General features: G+C 40.5%; 1 protein-coding gene across 9 annotated transcripts in view; it reads right to left on the minus strand.

The window, feature by feature from the left end:
* GTDC1 (glycosyltransferase like domain containing 1) overlaps positions 1-26,095 on the minus strand; it is a 236,937-nt gene that overhangs the window by 128,803 nt on the left and 82,039 nt on the right. For 8 of the 9 annotated variants that reach the window (XR_014159033.1, XM_081872548.1, XM_081872552.1 and 5 more), the window contains one exon: positions 7,392-7,559. The exons of the other annotated variant lie outside the window; for it this stretch is intronic. Coding sequence is in view for 7 of the 8 variants with exons in the window: in XM_081872548.1 (XP_081728674.1) it covers positions 7,392-7,559 (168 nt within the window). In the remaining variant the exon portion in view is untranslated. The remainder of the gene's footprint in view (positions 1-7,391; positions 7,560-26,095) is intronic. 9 annotated transcript variants of the gene reach the window in all.

Here is a 26,095-nt window from a genome sequence, read left to right on the forward strand (position 1 = left end):
CATCAATTTATTTAATATATCTTAAAGGTGTCCTACTGCTTTACAGCGGGTGGCACTGTGGTCTAAACCACTGAGCCTAGGGCTAGCTGATCAGAAGGTCGGCAGTTCGAATCCCTGCGACGGGGTAAGCTCCCGTTGCTCGGTCCCTGCTCCTGTCAACCTAGCAGTTCGAAAGCACATCAAAGTGCAAGTAGATAAATAGGTACTGCTCCAGCGGGAAGGTAAACGGCGTTTCCATGCACTGCTCTGGTTTCACCAGAAGCGGCTTAGTCACATGACCCAGAAAAACTATCTGCAGACAAACGTCGGCTCCCTCGGCCAATAAAGCGAGATGAGCACCGCAACCCCAGAGTCCTTCGCGACTGGACTTAACTGTCAGGGGTCCTTTACCTTTACTTTTTACTGCTAACAGAAGGACTGTTTCTAAGAACAGAAGGTCTGTTTTTACAGACAAAAGTAATTTCCAAATAATTCCTTCATGGGCACAACCTCTTGGGCAAACATTCCCTTGTTCTCAAAACTTGCAAGCTCACTTTTTATGACCCACTGGAGTTCACTTACTGCATTTTGCAGTTTTACCTATTGGCCTTTTCTTATACTGTAACCTTAACCCTGAAACAATGCTGTACTACAATAAATCTTGTACTAGGTCTTGCAGAAGAGGTTGTGGAACAGCACTAAATGTGCTTTCTTCATTACCATTCCCTACCCAAGCTAGTATCCATGGTGCCTTTTCCTACATGGGCAAAATGCTACCCTGGTATTAGCACCCTTACAGGCTGCGGATCAAAATGCAGCTGGCCAAAGGCCACCAAGTGAGACCATGACTGGGGTGATGGGAGATGTTTCAATGCTCACCTCATTCTATCACTAATCAGATGTTGTTGCTGAAAAGGAAATGTAAACATGAGTTGGAAGTGTGCATCATCTCCAACCCTGCATCCACATATGCACTTGATCCTGTGTGCTCCACCCTTGATCTGACAGCACTGGAAGGTTTGAAAGGGGTTTATAAGCTCAATCAACTGAATGCTGCCTCTGTATGATCGGGAATATTGCCTTATCAGTATGCCCAATTGTGCCGAGGCTTTGAATTACATCTACCGCAATGTGCTTAGAAGCTCCCTCAGACCTTCCTGTTGAATATGGAGCAGCATGGAATCATAGTTGGAAGAAATCCTAAGGATCATATAGTCCAATCCCGGCAATGCAGGAATATGCAATTGTCCCAAATGGGGATCAAACCTGCAACCTTCGCATTGAGTCAGGGGCAGGGTATTGGGAGGCGGGGACAGTGCATGTGGGGTTATTGGAGTTGAGACTAATATGCTCATGTTCCCTTTTTAACCATAACACCTGAAAAGAGCTTCTCTTAAACCACTGCACTACATTTCCTCCCAAATTCTTATGTGCATTAGATAAGTCAGAAATATTTCCAAGCTGAGCAAACCAAGCTAACTATTGTAAAATCAATTCATACTTAAAGGACCATGTATGTCACTCCTTCCAGCAAATCTTAATAGGATCTTTTTATGCAGCTAAAGGTTTTCATAACCTTAAACCAACAATACCATAAGCAACTTCTCAGCACAGGTCCCCCCCCCAAATGGTAACAACTTTCAACCAATAGCAATAGAAATTAAGGAAAGTTTCAGGGCAAGTTGGTTTTCCTACTGCATCGACTACTGACCTAGGTAGACAAGAGGTAAGTGTCCCTAGCTTCCTCCTGACCTCCATACATTGTCTGTGTTCATGCATAATGCTAAGCCATCATTTATTTTAACCATGGTTTATTCAACAATCCATGAGTTGTCTTGGAGAAGAACAAACAAGCCATGGCTTGTTTCTCCAAAGCTGAGTTTGTTTTTCAGCTGCTCTTCCTTGTGCCTTGATGGTGAACTGGGGTGAGGTGGCCAAACCATGGTAAGCAAGGCTGGAGTTCAGGAAGAATGTGAAACAAACCAAGGGTTGTAGGCCAAAAATAAACCACAGTCTCCTAGGCTGGGTTGGATGTTCAAACAAATCACCTTTTGGGTAAACAAATTATGACTTAAAATTATCACTTCTGCGAAGGAGACAATGCATAAACACCCCAAGGCACAGCAGCTCCAACAATCCATACTATGCAAAACTGGACAGCATGGGTCTCTTATTTGGCACTTGTATACACAAGCCTTTACCTAACTTATTACAGTGGTACCTCGGGTTAAGTACTTAATTCATTCCGGAGGTCCGTTCTTAACCTGAAACTGTTCTTAACCTGAAGCACCACTTTAGCTAATGGGGCCTCCTGCTGCCGCCGCACCGCTGGATCCCGATTTCTGTTCTTATCCTGAAGCAAAGTTCTTAACCTGAAGCACTATTTCTGGCTTAGTGGAGTGTGTAACCTGAAGCGTATGTAACCCAAGGTACCACTGTACAATCAACCCAAAGAGGTTGGGGATAACAGGCACAGCCCTCAGTTATCACCACCCCTTTCCCAGTGTGTACATATGTACCAGTTACACTATCTACCAGTCTACCAGTTACACTATCTAACACAGGGTTAAAATCATTCCTCCTCCTAATTCTCACTGCTTCATAGACAAGATAGAAAACTGACACTGCCCAGAAAAACAGCAGGACTCAGCAGGAAAAGCAAGGAAATATGTGAACAGAACTCTAGTGCTTTTCAGCTCAACAACTGGAGTGGAACCATTTTTGAAATCTCACATTTTTCCAAACACTTTTTTCAGCTATGTTTTCTTTCAGCTATGACAACCAGTGAGCTAACCTATTTCTTTTGCTTTTAACTAATAGCTGGGAACAAAAGGGACAAAAAAAGTTTACTTCTTTATTTCTGTCAAAACTTTGTGACAGGCAGTCACACTTTTTTGAACCACACATTTAAAATATTTTTTGTTGTTGTCTGTGGGCTATAGTTTTGTGTGTGATTGCCAAAATAGAAACCCAAGCACTTAAATTCAATCAATTAAACGGAGGGGGGGAATAACACATGCTTACTTAGCATATATCTTAAGGGAAAACAGATTCTGTATAAAGGTTTCTCATTGCTGAAATCTCCCACACTAGCACCTGGCTCCCTAAAGCGTCTAAGATGGAATATGGAATTATATAAGTGAACACCCATAACAAGATGCTATGGGATATTCTGAATTATGCCAATTATGCTATTGGGCTACCCTGCCTGGGTTTGGTGTTGGCTGCCCAACACTCAGTCCCAGATGTTCCTATGAAGTTCTGAAGCCTCCTGATGGTAAAAGTGTCCGGATAATAATTTCACATCCTTGTCAGCCAATCCAAGATACTAAGCAATTAGGGCTCCTTCCGCTTTTCACCAAGCAAGAGAACAATTCGTTGGAACCTGAGAAAGGGCTTTTCTTATTACTCTGATTAATTCTCATCAGACACATCTTGCCCAACTCTAATTCACTTACAGTTCAGGATTCTGCTTAGGTAAAAGGGAAAGGGAAAGGACCCCAGACAGTTAAGTCCAGTCGTGAATGACTCTGGGGTTGCAGCGCTCATCTCGCTTTACTGGCCGAGGGAGCCGGCATTTGTCTGCAGACAGTTTTTCTGGGTCGTGTGACCAGCATGACTAAGCCGCTTCCAGTGAAACCAATGCAGCGCACTGAAACACTGATTACCTTCCCACCGGAGCGGTATCTATTTATCTACTTGCATTTTGATGTGCTTTTGAACTGCTAGGTTGGCAGGAGCAGGGACTGAACAACGGGAGCTCATCCTGTCGCAGGGATTCAAAGCGCTGATCATCCGATCGGCAAGCCCAAGGCTCAGTGGTTTACACCACAGCGCTACCCATGTCCCTTCTCTGGTTAGGAGGACTTCCTAATTAGCACTTAGAATGGTCTTCTGGAGTGGAGAGTTAATTGAGATTGGAAGAAGTGCTTATTCCTGCAAACCAAATCTCCACTCCCTCCCCAAAGAACCATTTAAGTTGAGAAAGGGACAGGATTTGGGTTGACGGTGGAGAATGCACTCCATTAAGACCCAGATGAAAAAGAATGCAGAATCAGTTTTCTCTTGGGGAATCCTATTTTGCTCTCCTACTGGGCAGCCCAGAACTACCCACCCACCTTAACTATTAGAGAGGTGGGTATTATGAGGGCCACATTTTCTTCTGAGCATATTTCCAGGGGCCAGAGGTGGCAGGGCCACAGGCAAAACTGAATTTGGCCTTTGTAACCTAGGCTAGTTTCTAGATACAGTCACATACCTCTTTCTACCCCCCATCCCAGAAAAGAAAGAGCACCATTAGAGATAAGGACATATTCTAGCCAATTAAGCAGGGTGCAAAGCAGGGTCAGTGTGGCTGGAGAGGAGTGTGTGGCCTGGGGAAAGTCCCCAGGGCCAAACAGAGAGGGCTGGAGAGCAGCATTTGCTCCCCAAGTCTGAAGTTGCCCACCGCTGTATGAGAGGAAATGGTCTCCCAAGGCATTTAAAATGGCAGCAGGGTTAAATACAGGTTTTTACGTATATTTAAAAGAAGAAGAAAGGGGCATATCCTCTGGGGGATATATAAAAAAGAATGAAAGGATAAAAAAGTTTGCATTTCCTTTTCCAATTAAAATTCCTGCCACGAGGCCAGAAACACCGATACATAAGCAAAGAAGGCAATTAGTTTTATAGAATGCGTTTAAAAACACCCTGTCTGTTTTGCTTCTGAGCAAATATACTGCTAATATGCTATGCCTTAGGAGTGATGGTTTCAATCCAGAGACACACGAGTACACCAGAAGTCTATATTGTGATTTCAGGTTGTAACCACCCTGAGACCTGCAGATATAGGGCGTTATACAAATTTTAATAATAGTAACAACTACTACTCCTACTATTTCTACTACTCCTCTTTCTCCATTTTTCTGTTCTCTTTTTATTACTTATTCCCACCTATAAGAGCAGATATGTCCTCCTACCACAGATCAAAATAATGCCAGGAAATCGGATCCTGCCATGTGCTGCGCTTGATAGATATTTCAGGATACGTGCAAGTTTAGGGTCATTTTGAAAGATACATTTTTAATAGTTTAGTATTGTTTTGATTTTGAGTTCCATATGGGGCGGGAGGCACCATAATCTTTCCAGCGCTGAGGGCTTCTGAAGGTCTTAATCCAGCACCCTCCATACTACACGTCAGCAGCTAATGTGTGATAAAGTGCTCCTTATTTAGTAGATGAGAAAGAGGCAGACAATTAAGCAAGTGCAGATTTAGAGAGCTTTCCCCAGGCCAATATGTTCCATAGGGCTCATCGAGGCCAAAGAGCATTCAGCAGAAGGAAAAGGAGAGACTGGCTTATGTGCAGATACAGTCTTCCCCCTACCCATGCCCGATATAGCAGCCATTGTAAGTTTGATTGAGAATCCCCTCACACTGCTGATTACATATAGTAGGGGTGGGCTTATAGGGTGTATTTGGGGGGTTTTTAGAACCCCAGGTCTACCCCACCACAACCAAGTGCAGAATGGAGCCTGGAGGAAAACTATGGTATATATATGCAGTGACACACTTACTCAAGACCTGGGATAGCTCAGTTGGTTGAGTATGAGACTGTTAAATTCAGGGTTGTGGGTTTGAGCCCCACTTTGGGTGAAAGAGCCCTGCATTGCAGGGAGCTGGACTAGATGACCCTCACGGTCTCTTCCAATGTTACAGTTCCATGACCCTATACAATGTTTGTAGGGATGCTGCCCTTGCATTAAGGAACGGGGTTGCTTCTAAGCACACAACTTAGCCCAAAGATTTTTTTTTTTAGTGTCAAGAAATGAACTTCTTGTGCTCCTTTCACACAAAAATCCCCATATAGTTTCCCTGTACACATTCTTTATTTCAGCAGTCTGATTTGTATCTGAAAGTCAGAAACCCCTGCTGATGTACTGTAAATCACCCAGAGAAATACCATTACCCCGCAATGTGCTTTCTGCTCAAACCTGTCCTAAAGGAAGAAGCCCCAACACTTGCCAAGGTTAATGGGCAGGATGGGAGTTCCACTCACCCATTCATTCACTCCCACTGTATAGCTGAATTTCAGGAAACAGATCTAGTGGGGTGGATTCAACTAAATAGTTGCACTAACAGGATCCAGTACAATGAGACCCACAAGCACAATGGGTATTTCCCCCTGCTCCCCTTGCCTGCCCTCCCACACCCCAAATCAGCTCAAGGAGCAAGGGAAGGTCTACTTGTGCTGATGGAATGATCATAATTGTGCAATATTGAATTACTCCTGGTGTTTATATGACTTCAAAATACAAATTCTGACCATTAATACATCATCTAAATCATTGGAAAGGTCCCATAAGCTCAAAGATAATATAGAAAATGATAGCATCTTCAAAAGCAAAAGTGAGGTGGGGGGAATGGTTTAACACTTCATGATGTATTTCTTCCAGTAGCAATGATGAGGAATATTTTTTATAAGCTGCTATTTGTCTTTAAGAACCATTTCATGGCAAAGCCATTTCATTATATTCTCAGAATATTGCTACTGCAAAACTGAAGCATTTTGCAAACGAAAGCAGAACGGCAGCTACAAAAAGCTCGAGTATATAGGGATCATTATTTGTCTTTCATCTGAGTTACAATGCAAAGATGCAGATGTTATACATCTAGCTTTAAAACGCTCAATCTATGCTTATAATAATTCTAATAACAAATATGTGAAATAGACCAAGTAAATGAATTTATTTCAATTCAAGCCAATTCAGCTTTGCAGTTTCACTTTAGGTTTGTATAACGCCTAATCACAAAGCTTTTCAGTGTAGCTGTTATTAACTTCTTTCATTAACTTATATTCAGGAAATATGTTTGTTTTAAGTAACAATAAAGGGCCACAGCCTTTTAAATGTCTGGGTGTTTTACCACTGCACAATTTGTGAATACGCAATGAAAGAAACGTAAGGATTTATCTGGTATGTTTACTACCCTCTCTCACTAAAAACATTGCCGCAGTACATTTTAATTTTTGTTTACTCCCTTGAAAACCTCTATTTTAATTTCAGCTGGATGCAGTAAAAGCTATTGCTGAGCCAGTGTTGATTAACTGCCCCTTTTGTTAAGTGCTCTCAAAGCAAAAGCACTGAGGTATATACTGGAAATCAGCGCATTTTACTGGAGTACAATGAGACACTCATAATAGTATCTAGGTATACTTGGCATTCAGCAACTCGTATATACTAATGAACCTGATACTTTCAGTGTTGAATTGTGTGTGCATCTGTCTGTCTGCAAATACTGGAAGTCACGTAGGACTCTGTGTATGTCTGTGTATATATATTAGTATTGAAAGAAAAAGGAAAAAAGAACCCCTGGAGGCATGTTCATGAAGATACTAGAAAACAATTAAACACAAGGGCATGAGAGATGCACCTACCATGAAAGAATCTGGTTGTACCCGTATTGGAAGTCTCTTTCCTGACATTTCTGGACAGGATATGTCAATTGGTTCTCATGGAAGTAAAGGACCTTTTTCAATTTGCCAAGGTCAGGCCGAAGGGCAACGAGTTCAGTCAGGTTAAGCACTGAGCTTGCAAAGAGGATCCTAAGAAACAAGGAAAGTAGTGTTTACTGTCTACAAGCCTGCTCAAAAGTGTCACCCTTCACCCTTTCCCTCCCACCGCTCTCCCCACAAGAAAAACATAACCTCTATAGGGACACATCAGTGGCTAAGCCTTAATACCATGTAGCAGCATTCTAAGTTTTGATCTCTTAAAAAACAGCTGCTAAGGACTCAAGTAGAAAAGCACTGAATCTCATTGGTTTTCTCAGCTCAGTTACAGAGAGATGCAAAGTAAAAGAGAGAGAGAGAGAGAGCTGGATGGGTTTTATTGAAAAACGCTAGAAAAGCTGTGTCTGAAGGACAAATGGAACAAAGATAAGGCTGACTGGGGAATACTTTGCTTGCCAGTTTCATTACACTTTACTTCTTTATGCAACCAACTACTGAAATTCAATATATGAGCCGGTGTGGCACATGCTCATGTTATGACATAAAGCCTTTTGATTTATGCAATAGACATATCTACTGTGGTTTTTATTTTTCATGTTAAGATTTCCTTTCCCTACTTTTTTCATATTAAATATCCACCATAGCATTTGTTGTTTTGTTCATTCTGTCCCATCTATTGCCACAGTACTTGGAGCAGTCAGTAAGACTTGTCATGCTTTCAAATTATACAACACAGGTGCGGATCATATGGTAGACCTGGCTGCCTGAAACAAACTTAAAAGGCTATAGAAATGTGCAAATGTAGTACTTAGTATCATATGGACTCTTCTCCAAGCAATGAGAAATTCCAGGGGTGTGGTGCTTCAGTTTTCGTTGGGTAGAACATCACTTTAAGCTTAGGGTGTTCAATATTTGAGTTTATTTAAAAATAAACAACCCAACAAGAAACCAGAGCTTCTGCCCCACATCTAATCACCAAAGAGTCTAATAGCTTGCAGAGCCCAGAAACTCAGTTCTCTTCCTACTTCTCCCCACATACACACCCACACCCACACACCCACACCCACACCTAGATTACACCATCCTCAGCTGAGGCTAGGGTGGGGAGAATGCTCCCTACTCTTTTATCTGATGGTCCCCCCCTCCCCCCCCCCGCTAAACAGCACATTGCTGTGTGGTCCTGTATCAAGAAGCAATCTTCCAACAATTAGCTTCCACAGAGACACATGACCTGAATATCCCTGGCTGTTAACACTCCTTTGTCAAGTCCAAGACTCTGGGCCAGGTATTGCCTGAAGGACCTTAACATTTAAGGCAAATCCATGGTGACAGTCCTTTTCACAGAAATCCGACAGCAAAACCAACAACAATAGCATAACAAGTCATTGATGGAGAGTGTGGCTATGTTAAAGCTAAGTCACCTCCGACCTGAAACACCCATTTCCTTTTACCACAAAGGAACACTAACACAATACATTCTCTTTCAAATCCACTCCTTGTGTTAATAAGGAAAGCAAACTGTGATTAAATATTGTATTCTTTAACTCTCAGCTCCTTGTTCAGGATGTAACACTAAACTGAGTTATGATGAATATGATTTTCAAAGGAACCTTCCAGAATAAGTTGAGTTGTGCTTGAATAGCTACCACAACATCCTGGCCACACCTAGAGAGGCAGAACTCAACAGCTCCACCTTAAGTGGAGCCTCTAATATTAAGGCTAAATCAGAGATTGGATCCATAGAAAACTCTACAGAAGGAGTGTGCAAGAAGATTACTTTTCATTTTCCCCTCTTCCAAGTAACACCCATAAAAGCATCTTCTAAGGGTCAAGGGGCCTTGTTGAAGGGGATGGGCTGTGATGTGGAAGAATCTCTGAAAAATGAAAGACGCACCTTTTGTAAATGGGGCTACCACTCATGGGTAATGCTACCTCATATTCTGGCAAACCCCCCAGCACTCTATTCCACAGTCCACCCCATTCAGCAGGGAGTCCAACACCTCAAAGTAAGTTTTTTGGGGGTGGTACTGAGAACAGGAAAGTCAGCATCCACCTACCCCATTCCATTGACATTTCACTGGATCCAACCTGTAGTACCTCTCGCTGGTATAAGGCTGCCCTGGAGTTAGGAGCTTGGAGAATGGGAAAGCAAAACAAGCATTAACTTCAGGGCACTCGGCACTGTCACACTGGACTTCTTAATTCATGCTCTACCAATACTGGTCCTATTGCTTCTTGTTTTGCCACAAGGCAAGCATAAAACCTCGTGTTCCAATAGATATTGTGTACAGTACTTTAAACTTTCAAAAATCTTATAACAAAGGACTACACCAAAGACTTCGGCGAGGCACAGCAATCACAGAATGAGGGGAGAAGTCCTGCTGTGGATTAGTAACTGGTAAAGAAACAGGAAATGGAAATTAGGAATGGATAGGCCTCCAACTGAAGGGTGCAGAAAGTAGAGTCGCGCAAGGATCAGTATAGGGACCCATGTATGTCAACTCGCTCATAAACAAGCTAGGGCTAATGGGTGAGCATGGAGGTAGCCAAGTTTGTTGATGACACCAAATTGTTCAGGGGGGGTTAAAACAAAAAGATTGTGAAGATATCCCAAAGAATCTCTCCAAACTGGGTGAATGGGCAGTCAAATGGCAAATCCATTTCAATGTAAGCAAGTTTAAAGCAATGCACAATGGCGGGGGGCACATAACTTCCCATGTACCTTCATGGGTTGTGACTGGCCAGGAACAAGATCCTGGGGCTGTAATGGATAGCCTGATGAAGATGTCGATCCAGTGTGTGTCAGCTAGGAAGGTGGCAAAATCCATGCCAGGGATTATTAGGAGAGGGACTGAAAATAAAACTGTCAGTATTATAAAGTCGTTATACAATGGGCAGCTGCAAGTGGAGAACTGTGTACAGCAGGCATAGGCAAACTTGGCCCTCCAGATGTTTTGGGACTGCAACTTCCATCATCCCTGACCACTGGTCCTGTACGCTAGGGATGATGGGACTTGTAGTCCCAAAACATCTGGAGGGCCAAATTTGCCTATGCCTGGTGTACAGTTTTGATCAACTCGCCTCAAGAAGGATATTGTGGAGCAGGAAAAGGTTCACAAAAGAGTAACAAAAATGGTAGGTGCGATGGAGGAACTCCTCTATGAGGAAAGGTTACAACATTTGAGGCTTTTTAGTTTAGAGAATGTCAAGTAAGACGTGACATGACGAAAGTGTATAAAATTATTAATGGTGTGGAGACAGTGTTCCTCGCCCTTCTCCCTCATAATACTAGAACCCGGTGACATTTCTCAACCATATATTGGCAGCTGTTAAAGCACCTCTGAGGTAATGTCCCGTGACCATGCATTGCTAACTCTTGCTTTGCTTATCTTACTTGTATGGGACCTCTAGACAACTAAAAAAAACCACAGCTACAAAAGATTTTACTTCCCCACTGAAGCGATAAAACTGTGCTCTTTTTAAAAATAAATCTCATGACATTGTAAGAACGTACGCACAGTCGCCCCACAGGTCTGTTTCGTACCGCCATGAAGCCACGGTTTAAAGCTTAAACAACACCTGACAGGGCACGTTACAGTGAACATGCCCACAGAGGAACCGTGTATTTGTCTAATGGACTCCCTGCGCAGGGCACTGAAGGATATGATGAGGCACACTTCCACTTAACACCTAGTGCCAGGGAAGGGAAAGGAAGTTTTATTATTATAATGTTGCCCATGACATAAATATATGTCAGCTGTCATTCCATGTGACATCAACTTTCATTTTACCTCGGGTTATTATTTCAGTAATAAATCCTAACAAGGTGAGCTTTATCATCCCACAGAGTCTATCTAGGAGGTAAGGACACAAGGTGATACCAAGAACGCGGGGAACATGATAATTCCTGACAGCTGCTGCTTGCGAGCAAGTTAAATTGAACAGTTTGTCTCAGCATAAAGATGTTATAAGGTTTTACATTTAATTTTTTTACATAAAACCCAGAGAAAGCCTAGTTAGGCAATCTTTCACAAACATGACATACTACAATCACTGCATAAGCTGGATTAGTGCTTATTACCATGCTACTAGAGAATTAAGCTGTTTTTAGACCACCAAAGAGCTTTAAATTGCAACTTTTGTCTCTGTAAGGGAAACCTATATTTAAACTGTCTGCTAAAGTCAAATTAAAACAGCTACATCATTAGCATGTTATCTCACAAAATAAGAGTAAATTTAAAACTGCCGTTAACATTATTCTTATCCAACCTGATCAACATTACAAAATGCTAATGTGCAGTGCATTTACGCACACGCACACTATATACCATGTTAGCAAACACAAGCCCACTACCCAGCAAAAAAGCAAAAGCAAAACCCAACATTTATTAAGTGATCATCTGTTCTAAATATTCGACACAAAAGGATGCCAAATACTTTACAATGGTGTAGTCAGCCACATGCTTTCCCAGCGCAACCCGAATTTGCCCATAATTGGAACAAATAGAGTAGGCCAAACTCACATGTGAGTGAATGAACTGTTTGAGAATTTCATAGCCATTAGGCACATGTGTGGTGTATTAGATACACATAAATCTGAATACATATTTGCCTGCCCCTTTGGTCTGCAGAATGTAAACTTCAAAATAACTCAGCATTTACGGTGAATGATTTCCCCCATTTTGCCACAGGGCTGGTGAGCATGACTTTTGGTGGCTCAGTCCTATGGAATGGCTTTGGGCACACTGGTTCAGCACTGTTCTGTACAGCTGCAGCTATAAAAGACCCATCCAATTCTTGGCAAACAGGTGCATGATCTTCTGGCAATGAGCAGCTTGCCAAATATAACTCTTTCCTTTATTCTGAAAGGGAAGCCTGCCCTCCACTACAAACAAAAGTACTTTTGCATTATATGAGTGGGGGAAAGGCAGCGGTAGCATGCCTGGGAATGCATTGCTCAATCCCATAAACTATTCCCTTGGCTCAAAGGGTTATATAGTTCAGTGCTCCAACAGTGTATGCTGGCTTATATTGTGGATGCATGCTCTGTATTATTTTATTAATACTAATGCTACATATTTGTAATGGCCTTTGGCTACAATAAATGTATGAACTGCGGCTGTCAGGAATGTTTCTACTTATCTGTTGTTGCTCTACCAAGAAATGGATAGAAGCAAAGTTGCCAGCTGTAGGTTTTGCTAAGAACCAGGAAGCCACAGCAACTAGTTCTTATATCAGAGTGGATCCATACAGATTAAACTGGCAACAAGTACAGGTTCTCACCCCTTCTGTAGAATGTAAAATAAAATGTATTATTTGACTCCTGATAATTGGCAACATATAGGCAAGAGGATTGAGACTACTGACGAATACTCCGTCTCCCCATATATGAACAGGATGCCAAACTAAAGAAATGGGTCAATTGATTGCTTTGTTTTTGTTTTGTTTTGTTTTTTGTGGGGGAATGAGTACTTATTCATCAGCTAGCATTATTCATGCATAAAACATAACAGATTACTTACTTTAATACTCAATTATTTATTATATATTAATATTCAATCAACATGTAACAGTTATATTTTGATACAGTATACGAAGGGAATGTATAAATCACAACAAAAAGCTTTTTCATTTGTGCTTCAACAATAAGCAACTTTAAAAATTCCAACAAATATATAGAGCAATAAACGATAATATATTAGAATCTATAATATAATAAATAAAAAATGAGGACTAATTTATTCTTGACATAGTATGTACAAATGTCAAAAGGCTTAGACGATATAAACTATTTTATAAATTCAGTTTTTATACAGAAACTAATTTGAAATGTTTACAGAAATAATTAAGTCTTACTATTGTAATGTTCTTTATTTTTCAGAAGAAGCCACAAGGGTTGTCATCTCTTTCATCTTAATTAGTCCATGTGTTTGTTATATTTGTTATGTACTTCCATAAACATTTACAAACATTAATTGTTATGAAAAGAATATTTTTCCTCTCAATGTAATTACTGTATGTACATACTAATATATACCTAGCAAATATCTAGGATTGCAACTCATTCATTTATTTTAAAATGTGAACTGGTGTCATCCCCCAAAAAGCAATTTGATAAATCATTCAGTGAATGCTTCTTTAACCCATTTTCTCTCTATAAGGAGACATACTGTCCATTGTCAATGCACTGATAATGTTTTGTCTTCTGAACTCCGGCCACAATGGGTCTGCAGTGACTCAAAAGCAGTGCACTGTACTGGAAACCACAGGCATCCTATATGACCTTCACATGCATTATTGTGGACATCTGAAACTACTGCGTTCAGTTAGTCTGGTTATTAATTCTTGCAGCATGGGCTTGCAGGAGTACCCCATCTTCCATATTTGTCTTGGTAACATGAAAAGCCTGAGACCATGCATAAGGTTCCTACATGCCCCACCTTGTATAACCTCCCATTTTTCTGGGGTTGTTGCAGCATGGAGAGGGACACTTGCAAGTCACCATGTTGCGGGAAGGAAGGGGAGGTGCTGCAAGGGCTTCCATACCATGCAGACTGGTTCCTGATAGTAAAAGCAGCTGGAATGCAGATGCAGATCTGCTGTTCTCAGTAAAAGTAAATTGGGGGTATGCATAGCCAGAATACAGAGACCGGGGGGGGGGGGTGTTCAAAAACTGTATTATAGGAGAAAAATGCCATAGCAATTTATCATAAACTGTTCTGAAATAGGCATGTTTCTCCAAATGCAAATGGTATAGATGTCTTTCAAAAATACACCTTAAAAAAACAAGCCTAGGCAATAGTATTAATTATGTTGTGGACATATTAAATTAAACAAACAGAAAACTAAAGTGTTGGGGAAAAATTTGACAGATATAGAGTCGGAACGGTTTCAGAGAGAAACAGAACTAACTATGGTTAAAAAAGTAAAATACCTAGGGGTAAACATAACAGTAAAAAACCTGAGCCTATTTAAGGATAATTATGAAAAATGTTGGTCTGAAATTAAGAGAGACTTGGATAGTTGGACAAAATTGAAGCTTTCTTTGTTAGGCCGAATTGCTGCTATTAAGATGAATGTATTGCCAAAAATGTTGTTTTTGTTTCAAACATTACAGATTGTGGACAAAACGGAGTGCTTCCGGAAGTGGCAGAAAGATATATCTAAATTTGTCTGGCAGGGCAAAAAGCCCAGAATTAAGTTTAAGATATTAACAGATGCGAAAGAAAGAGGTGGCTTTGCCCTGCCAGACTTAAAGTTGTACTATGAAGCCGCAGCTTTCTGCTGGCTAAAAGATTGGCTACTTCTCGAAGACACTGACGTGCTGGATTTGGAAGGTTTTAACAATGCTTTTGGTTGGCATGCATACTTATGGTATGACAAAGTTAAGATCAATAAGGCCTTTAAGAACCATATTGTCAGGAAAGCACTGTTCAATGTCTGGACGAAATATAAAGACTTATTGGAAAACAAAACTCCAAGGTGGCTCTCACCTCTGGAGGCTAAGGCCCGAAAAAGACCCAATATGGAGGCCAAATGGCCAAAATATTGGGAATTATTAGAAAAAGATGGAGACAATTGGAAATTGCAGAGTTTGGAGAAAATGAAGGATAAGGTGCGAGACTGGTTACATTATGCTCAGATTAAAGAAGTTTTTAAAAATGACAAAAAGTTAGGGTTCCAGGTGGAGAAATCGAAGTTAGAAACAGAATTGTTAGAACCCAAAACCAAGGTACTATCTAGAATGTATAACTTGCTGCTAAAATGGAACACACAAGACGAAATGGTTAAATCGGCTATGATAAAATGGGCACAGGATATTGGGCATAACATTATGTTTGAGGACTGGGAAAGGTTGTGGACCACTGGGTTGAACTTCACTGCATGTAATGCTCTGAAGGAAAATGTTATGAAAATGATATATAGATGGTACATGACCCCAGTTAAACTTGCCAAAATATACCATTCGTCTGACAATAAATGTTGGAAATGTAAAGAAAATGAAGGAACATTCTTCCACCTCTGGTGGACATGCCCTAAGGTGAAGGCCTTCTGGGAAATGATATACAATGAGCTGAAAAAGGTATTTAAGTATACCTTCACTAAGAAACCAGAGGCCTTCCTTCTGGGTATTGTCGGCCAGAAAGTGTTAAAGAAGGATCGAACATTTTTCATGTATGCAACAACGGCAGCAAGGATTCTCATCGCAAAAAATTGGAAAACTCAAGATTTACCCACACTGGAAGAGTGGCAGATGCAGCTGATGGACTATATGCAACTGGCCGAGATGACTGGCAGAATCCGAGATCTGGGAGAAGAAAAGATGGAGGAAGACTGGGAGAAATTCAAGATGTATCTACAAAAACATTGTAATTTGTTTGAATGTTAAGAAGGATGCTAGATTATAAGAAACTGGCCACCACTAAACTAGATTTAAATTTGATGATAAGTGAGACTAAAGAAAATATAAAAATTTTATTGGAAAAAGTGTTAAATCATATTGGATGTGTGGACATGAGATTGTAAACAAGTTGATAATTTGTTTGGAAAAATTTTTTTTAATGATGTAAATGGGAGAGGAGGACGTGAGGGAGTCCAAAGAAGTGAAGAATTTGTTGTCATAAAAGTAAGATTGTTTTATGTGTGCATTTATATTTTAAAAAAAAACCTTAATAAATATTTATAAAAAAAAAAAAAAATTATGTTGTGGACATGAATACTGTCCCTTAAAAAAACGAGGTTATGTTTCCCCCCCAGTTTTATACATTCAAGGTGCAGATTTCCTGATTGGTTGCTCAAATTCTGATCTTTTTCAAGATGTTCTATTAAAATTCCTAGCAACTACAACAGCCAAATTACAAATTGTTCTAGTTTGGGGAAAACAAGTGGGTTCCCTCAGTGTTCCAAACTCCCATTGTTCTAGGTGCATTTTGTGACAGGAAAATTCATTAGCGCGAGCAGTTTCTGAGCTCTGGGCGCAGTACTGAGCCTAAGATTTCAGATTAAAACTGCAGAGTGGAAGGAAAAGAGGATCTTTTTCTGCCTCCCCACTTCCAGCTACTTCCTGAAGCCTGGAGAAGAGACCCTCTTAAGAATATTAAGGGGGTGGGCAGGGGTAGGACTAGACCATGTGAAAAATGAACATAATATTTTAGCTGCAGTTCATTCATTTTCAGCTTTGTATTTTTGTTATTAAAAAGGAGGGCCTAGACATTCCGTTGTTGCGCCCACAACCTAGGTTTAAGGTGCCATTTAGCTCCTAGCTTTCAAATCTCAGTTTCTAACTATCTTTCCTCAAGATTAGATTAGCCCTAAGAAAGTAGACATGCCTGTAACTTGCTGAATCTCCTGCTGCTTACTTAAGTGCAGAATAGTGTTTTCATTTGTCAATAGATTGTTCAAGGAAGGAGTCAAGTCTATTCATTGACAGATGTACAGCGCTGTCTCCCAGATTAGGAGCTAAACTTCAGAGAAGTTATATGCTATGAATAGAATGCTTTAAAAGGGGGAAGAGTCCAACCAACACCCAGCAAACCAAACTGTCTCCATGGAAAGACCACCTCATTTATTTCGCAGAACCAACCAAAGTCTGTATTACTTAGTAATAATCAAACCATCTGGGCTTTTCTTTGAAACATCAATTCCTAATCATGGTCTCTGACCCAAGTTGCTATTTTTCTGGTAATCCTTTTCCAAGATGATCATCCCAAAACACTGTTTACATCAGGTGGGAATCTGTGGTTCTCCAGATATTGTGGAGCTCTAGCTTCCATCAACCATGTTGGCCACTGGTTGAGGCTCAGGGGAATTTCAGTCTAAAAACATCTGGAAGGCCACAGATACCCCAACCCTACCATAAATCAGCACACTGCTAGCCATTCCTACTGAGTAAGGCATTGTACATAAAACTGAAAACTGATACCCTATCACAGTTTCACAGAGTTGTTCAGGAAGAATAAAGCAGCTATAAGAAATTTTGCACTCCAGTGTAAGCAAGGTTATAATATTCAATTGGCATAAATTGATAAAATTGTTATCCTCATTAGAGGTATGCTATAGCTGCTGAATTCCAGTGCTAAATCCCCAGTACAGTTTTGATATAGCTTTCCAAGAGCAATTCCAAACAACAGCTAATCAGATAAGTATTTTTATATTAAGCTGTAACATCAAGAAGTAAACTTTAAAAAGATTTTGAGATAGACTTCTGAGATTTAACGAAAGAGCCTTTAAAGACTGCTTTTATTTTTAGGTAACTTCATTCAAGCTTCCTGAGTTTTATGAGGAGTATGGTAATAATTTTCTCCTCCCTTTGTAGTTAAGTTTAGCCACAATTAATTACTGGCAGATACACATTTTCACTTTTAGACCTGATGATTCACCACGAGCCATTATATTACCTTCTTTGCTTCCATCAAGGGACATACCAAATAAGTAGGGTGACCTTTTTTTTCTTTTAAGAAAAAAGAAATGGACTAGCTTCTGTTTCTGAGAGAATATGCAAGCTTATCTGCAGACACAAATATGCAAACTCATCTACGATACACTGTAACAAAGACAGCAACCTTGTGCACAGATAAATCTACAGAAATTCCACTGAAATGAAAACACTTCATGGACAAATAAATATGCAAGCTGTAAAACTGAGGCTATGCACTCTGACCTGGAAACAAGGTCCACTGAAAATATTCAGCCTTTCCCTCCTATGTAAACTTGCATATGATTGCACTGTAAGATTATTTTAATGTGCCATATGATCAGGGAAGGGTTATTTTATTACCAGTACAGTATAATCTTAGCAGAACATAAACCTAGTACAAAGTTTACCCCAACTTCTTAGGGTTGGGGGACCTTTTTTGAAAGTTTCCCTATTCCATAACCTTGCTAGCCTTGTGAGTGGGCAAGGAACACCTACTTATGAAAGATCTGCCGTAATTATTTGGAAATGTCAGAAATACGCAGAGTCAAGGGGTTGGTAAAACCTAGTTGAATACCATCCAGAAAGACCACAGTGGTCTTTCTGGAAGGTGGTTAGTACAAAGCATGCAAATGTACTTCTCTCCATATGATCTTACATTCCCACAAGATGCAATGAGACTACCATCTTGGATGGCTTTAAAAGAGGACTATTCATGTGGGATGAAGCTATCTATCAATGGCAACTATCCAGATGGTGATGTTCTGCTTGCCCTGTTGAAGGCAGAATGCTTCTGAATACCAGTTGGTGGGAACTGCAAGCGGGCAGCATCATGCTGCACTAGGGCTCTGTCTTCCCAAGGGCATTCAGTTGGACACTGTGAAAGCAGAATGCTAGACTAGATGGCCCTTAACGCTTTTAGGGGATGGCTCACTGCATGAATTCCACCAGCTACTTTTCTGAGTATGACTGCTCTAAACATGCTTGTGCATATGACTGCATGTAGAAAAGGAACATGTGACCCAGCACATGTGACCCAGGTACACTAACAAAGACATTTCTGTGACCCAGTTCTTATATTTATGAAACCAGCAATCTTCTTAGCATTATGTGCACAAGTACTTTCCTGTGCACAGAATGTGATTTGTAAAAGGGACACCATGTGCCATGGTTTAAGGGTACAAAGTACCGTATTCCAAACGGACTTCCTCACTCAAATGTTATGTTATCTGTATGGTGGAGGGAACTGCTATGTGCCTACTCCTCCACCATGCAAAGTGGCTTCCTAGGCCCCGTGGAACTGGGCTTGTGACTGCAATAACTCCAAACTGCCAATACCGTTGTATAAATGGTTCCCATATGTACCAGAATCCGGATACTTCCAAATCATGTATCTCTCATCTGGAGAATATCATGAGATGACAATAATGTATATGAAAATTGGACCATATGTCAAATCCAAAGAGGAGAGCTGCAGGAGTTGTCAAATTCCGTTATCTTCTAGAATGGGATTATAGCATATAACAATAGCTAAGCACTCCTGCTTCCCTGAGCACTGAGAAATCCAGGGGAATATTATTACCAGGGTAAGTTTTCTTTGGATGCCATGAGGAGGAGGAGGACACACTGGCATCTTATGGTGTCTTTGTAGTATTTATTTACAAATATACAATGAGACCACCAGGCGTGCCAGGTTCCGCTCCACATTGGGGGTGCCTGCTGCGCATGTGTTATGTCATATGCATTGCACATGTCACATGGTGTGACAGGTCCCATCAGACCCTCCCACGGCTGCAATGGGCTCCACTGGGACTTGGCATGCCATGTGACATCACACGTGACGCATTGGGTTGCCCAGTCTGGTACCTGCAGTGGAATTTTTTGTGGGTGTCTCAGCACCCAGGGCCCTCCATAGATGACACCTGTGGAAAGCATTCTGGAAGCAGATTCCAAAGATGGAGAGCAGAACCGCTAATCCCATTAGGTTTCCGAAAAAGGAAACTGTAAGGTGCTTCATCTTCAGAAAACTGCATGTAAAAATAAATAAATAACTCATGTTTTGCTTCTACCTGTGGGTTGTATCAAAATAAGTTATTCTCTGAGGCAACCCATTGAATTTAATGGACCTAAGTGAGTCATGACCATTCATTTTGGTGGGCCTATACTCAGTATGACTAGCATTGGTTAAAACCTTGCATTTTTGTCTTTCCTCTAACCCTGATACATGTCTTGAAGAAAGGCTGGATAAAAATTAAGGAATATTAATCTTTAAAACCCCAATTCTTGGAGACCATCTTGGCTGTGAGCCCTGGAAGAGCTGCTCCCTGCTGCGCAGGCCCTTTCCCACCTGGCTTAGGAGGGCAGGGCCCTGACTGACTCCAGCTACAAAAGCTGAGGCTGCCAGAGACCATTTTGGCTATCTCTTAGTGCAGACCCAGGTTACCAAGCTTGAGCTTTAACAGACAGTGCTCACCATGAACCCCCATTAGCAGGACTGGCAGTAGATATGTTCTACTACGCTTATGATGATATTTTATTTTCTTGCAAGCTATGCCATTTTAAATGTGCATTTTATATTTTACTTCCTTTAGTGATGTTTTCTTTCAAAATGCTTGAAACACTTTTTTGTTAACTTTGCTGAGTTAAATGTGCATTCTGTAGTTGACCTCATTTGTAATGTTTTATTTTGAAATCTTTAAAGATAATATTTTAGCTTCCTGTAAATTACATTGCTTTGAATGTATACTTTATGTTTGACTTTCTACAGTAATGTTTTATTCAGTATTTTAACGTAGGTTGTAAACCACTTTGAGATTTTCTTATTAAAAGTATAAAGCAGTGTAGAAATGAGCAATTGTAATAATAATAAAGCTTATTTGTTGTATCAATTGAGTTTAACCCAAACTAACTATTCCCGCCAAATGTTTTTATAACATAAAACCGTATTCCCACTGTAGGAGAACAAGGTAAATTTAAAGGGGGGGGGGGTTGAAACAGGATTTTCCCAAGAAAGCTAAGATAGTCCTTGAAAATCGAAGATTGTCACAAAACCTGAGCAGCTGGCAACTCTGTCACCATGAAGTATCCATATGGAAGACCGAGATGTGTCAAACTACCCAAAACGGTTTTGGATAGTGTAGAGAGACTGAATAAATAATTCAGTATCTTCAACACTTTCAACAGCAGGTAGTGGATATGCTACCTGCTTCTATGATGTGCCAAAATGTAACATGTGAGAGAAGGAGAGAAAGAATGCCTTTTTCTTCAAACTGTTGCCATGTGGATATATTGCTTGAGGAAGTTCTCGTTCTGGAGGCATATGATGCCTATCACAGGTTTGTCAGCAGCAAGCAACATGGAGTTTGTTAGCAGAAGTATGGCTGAAAATAAATAGCTGACAAACAACTTTGTAATAAGTGTACATAATACTTTCATTTTTCTCGTATTAACCAGCAAATCAAATCGGTTTTCCTTTTTCTTCTTCTTTTTAAAAATCAGGATATTCAAAGACAACGCTTACAGAACAAACATAAGGAAGTCTTTTCAGATATGCATATGTAATTTTTTCTTATTACTATTTAAATTAATGTTTTACACAGACAGAAATTACAAAATGCTAAGTGAAATGCCCATGTGTGCATATGTGAAGAGACGGACAGACAGAAATACATGTACACACGCAAGACTGCTTCTTTATTCATTTTGTAATTTCCGACCATGGTAAAATAGCAACCATAAAATGGAATATATTCTTCCTTTGGATCCTTATTTTAAACAGGCAAAATGTAAAGGAGGAGATGTTGCAAAAAAGTTTGTTTGAAAACAGACTATATAATCACACAAATTATTTCAAACTATAATCCATAGGATCACAGTCTACGACTGGCATTTAAAGATTCTTCTGGTTTTTAGCGTTTAGTTCACAAGGGTTGCTTCATACACTCACACCTGCGTTTTGATGACTACAGCTGGGAGACACACAACAGGGACAGAAATAACACAATGAAAAAGTGCAAGTATTACCACGGTATTTGAAAATGCTCAGTATCTGCCCAATACCTGCATGCAGTTTCTGAGACCCAACTCTTCCCTTCATTGACAGCATGTCTGATGTGGAAAAGAGAGGGATGTTGTTGTATTTTTTAATGTGGTGCCCCAAACTGTGTGGTGCAACAGCTTCTCAAGGAAGGTTCTTCATGACACCTCCCCCCCTCCCCAAACACACACATATATATGAGTTTTAAGATTATTTTATTCAGGAGGGTATTTTTACATGGAACCTACAATTTTTAGTTGCCTCCTTGTAAGCTGCCTTGAAGAGCATAGTATAAAAATAAATAAATAAATAAAATTTGTCTTTAGCATTAAATCGAGCAGGAGGAAGTATGCAAGTGCTCTGCTGTAGCGTATTCCGTCAGGTCCGTTCTGTAATTTAGATTTAGTGAAATGTTTCCCCAAGTCTCCAATGCAGATCTGGGGGTCATGGCATGGGAGGAATTAAGAGAGTGGAAGTTCCATTGCACAAGCAGATATTCCACTCGCACAGGTATGTGATCTTGGACAGAGGACTAGCCTTTTCTCAACCTTATATTTTATGTTCCAGGGTTTTTTTAAAGCAAGTTAGAACTGGACTTTAATATAAAATTTCATCTTCTCCAGATACACTGGTTTTCTCAGCAGAGACTTTCTAACCAAGATCAGCGCCTCTTGCTGACTCTAATGGTGACAAGTAGCTAAAACAACTGCAGCAAAGCACCATAATAGAGTCAGTCTTATATCAACAATGTAATAATTTTTTGATACATTAGTTTATTATTGACCCTTTAGTAACATTACAAAGACAGCATCCATTATTATTATTATTATTATTATTATTATTATTATTAAATAGAGTGGTTTTACAGATCCTAATCAGACTCAGGCTGGGCAATCTCCTATCTTATGAAAAAGTCAATTTGTAATACATCTAAACTGTATTTAAGTCCCAGATATACTAGAGAAGATTCTCAAGGTCAGTCAGGATATTTATTTGCTTTTTTCATCTCCCTATCTCCCAGTCGGTGGTGCTGTGGGTAAAACCTCAGTGCCTAGGACTTGCCGATCGTATGGTCGGCGGTTCGAATCCCCGCGGCGGGGTGAGCTCCCGTCTTTCTGTCCCAGCTCCTGCCCACCCAGCAGTTCGAAAGCACCCCTAAGTGCAAGTAGATAAATAGGTACCGCTTTATAGTGGGGAGGTAAACAGCGTTTCCGTGTGCTGCGATGGTGCTGGCTCGCCAGAGCAGCTTTGTCACGCTGGCCACGTGACCCGGAAGTGTCTCCGGACAGCACTGGCCTTCGGCCTCTTAAGTGAGATGGGCGCACAACCCTAGAGTCGGACACGACTGGCCCGTACGGGCAGGGGTACCTTTACCTTTTATCTCCCAGTCCACCCTCAGTCTCCAATTGTGCCATGATTTTTATTATCATGTTGCAATGGGTTCTTTCTGGATTTCACATGTCTCAGTAGGTTGAGCACAAAGCCAAGTCTTAATCAACTTGCCTCAGCAATTAAGGTTTCTACACACTGACCCCCTATTCCAGCACACACTCCGCAAGTAACCTAGTTCCTTGGACACTCAAAAACTGCACAGTGCAGTGAAAGGGAAATGGTTGTCTATTTCTACCTCTTCCAGGAAAACATACAGCTCTGTGCCAGGGCGCATATACCCAAATTCAGCATAATCTTTATTCCCCCTGCGTTAAGTATGGTATGCATTTAGCATCATGTACCTCTCTGTTTCCTCCATGAGTAATAACTTGGTTCAGGTGTTATTAATAAAATCAGTTTTATTTTAAATAAGGATGCTATTCCATAACCTTTGAAGCTCACACATCAGCCTAACTTGGCCCAGCTTTAGCTCATCTGGTCTTTAAAATTGTTCCTTTCATGTGGTTGGCCCATGAGCCATGCATACTGCCTCTCAATCAGGCCACTGTACACCAGCAGTGCGAGGGTGATTTGCATGATCTGCATTGTGCCGTTTGAGCTTCCATGGTCTCTTAAGAGCCATGTACAAAAGAAAGCACTGCCAAGTAACGTAGAAGAGTTTAGTTAAAGCAGATGAGACTATTTTAAGTTGAGCTGCCTATAACAACAACAACAACAACAACAACAACAACAAAACAACAACAACAACAAGAAGAAGAAGAAGACTAAAGACAGAAGTTTTAGGGAGAGCCTGTTGAATCTATTTGTAGAGATTCTGAACAAGAGATTGGCAATTACCCTTTTTAAAAAGGAGGCAGCTTTTAGAGAAATGAAGCAAAAACAAAAACCCAGTGTATTTAAAATACAGAATCAGACTTCCATAAACTTTTCTTGCATCTCTGAGTTTTGGGCATCATGCTGTGCTTCCAATGTAATTATTCCATAGGCCATAAATGGATACGATGACATTAGATTTTCTACTTTTATTATGCTTAGATTTAAGACAAAATTAAAGCAAATTGCTTTGATTGCCTAATTCTTTTTTTCATCCTGAAAATGCCCTGTATTTTAATCAAATGTGATCAATAAAAGCTGTTGGATATGTCATTATTACGCAAATACCACTGCAGTGGTCTCAATTAGAAGTCAAGAAAAGAGGGGAAAGTACCAAAATCCACCCAGTCTTCATGAAAAACAAACACTGAATTTATATAAATAACCATAATTAGTTGCTTACCTTTCTAGGACACACTGCTTTCATTCTGCAAATGCAGACACACTCCTGGCTGCTACCGGAAAGAACACTTTCCCGTTTGTAGTCTGAGGAACATCAGAGTCCTTCTAGATTAGACCAAATGCCTTATGCCCCTAGGAAGCCCCAAAGCAGGACCTGAGTTCAACAGCACTCTCCCTACTTGCCCCCCAGTAACTGGTATTCAGAGGCTTACTACCTCCCACAGTGGAAATACAACAGAACCATCATGACCATTAGCCACTGATAGCTTTATCTTCCATGAATATGTCCAGTCCCCTTGTAAAGCCATCTAGGTTTGTGGCTATCAGTACATCTTACGGTAACATATCATACAATATCCTTGGTGATGTGTGGTGCCCAGAATTGTACACAGTATTCCAAGTGTGGTCACACCCTGTATTTGTGATATGGCATTATGATATTCAGTGTTTTATTTTCAATTATTTCAAATTTCTTTCCAAATGATGCCTAAGATGGAATTCTCTTTTTTTGGTTGTTGTTTTTTACAGCAGCCACAAATTAGATTGCAGTGGTACCTTGGATTAAGAACTTAATTTGTTCTGGAGGTCCGTTCTTAACCTGAAACTGTTCTTAACCTGAGGTACCACTTTAGCTAATGGGGCCTCCCGCTGCCGGCACACAATTTCTATTCTCATCCTGAAGCAAAGTTCTTAACCTGAGGTACTATTTCTGGGTCAGCGGAGTCTGTAACCTAAACATCTGTAACCTGAAGCGTCTGTAACCCGAGGTACCACTGTACAGTTTTATTACACTATCTATCACAACTCAATATCCCTTTCCAGGCCAATCACTACTATTTCAGACTCTCTCCTAAGATAGGTGGAGTTGGGATTTTTGTCCCATAAGCATCGCTTTAAACTTGCTTACACTGAATTGCATTGGCCATTTTAATGCTCACTCCCTTAGTCTGGAGAAATTCTTTGGAGGTCCTTTCAACTCCTTTTTGTTTTACTACCATGAATAATATGGCATCATCTGCAGGCTTGGCCACCTTGCAGATCACTCCCAACTCCATGTCAATTATGAACAAGTCAAAGAGCACAAGTCCCATTTTATATCTTTTGGGGACTGTAATACTTGTTTACATCCCTCCATAGCAAGAATGGTCTAGTCATTCCCACTCTCTATTTCCTGTTCTTTAACCAATTTTAAGATGACTTTTCTACTTATCCCATGACAAGAGCTTGTTCAGAGCTTGTTTGGCGAGCTTTTTCAAAGTCCAAGCATACAATGCCTACCATATTAATCCTATATGCATGATTGGTGACACACTCCTCCACTCCATTTCATCTGTAGTTTAGCTTAAACTCTGTAACAGCATGGGCTGTAATTATGAGGCAGACTGACAACATGCAGATGACACAATAAAGCATAGTTTAGCATGACTACCAAGAGCTTTTCACTCACACATTCCCTGCTTCTCTTGCAGTGAGGAGTTGAGAAGTTTTCACTTTTAATTTCCACTAACTATA

The sequence above is a fragment of the Podarcis erhardii genome (assembly GCF_964252035.2).
Source record: "Podarcis erhardii genome assembly, chromosome: 1".
In the NCBI taxonomy this organism is placed as follows: Eukaryota; Metazoa; Chordata; class Lepidosauria; order Squamata; family Lacertidae; genus Podarcis; species Podarcis erhardii.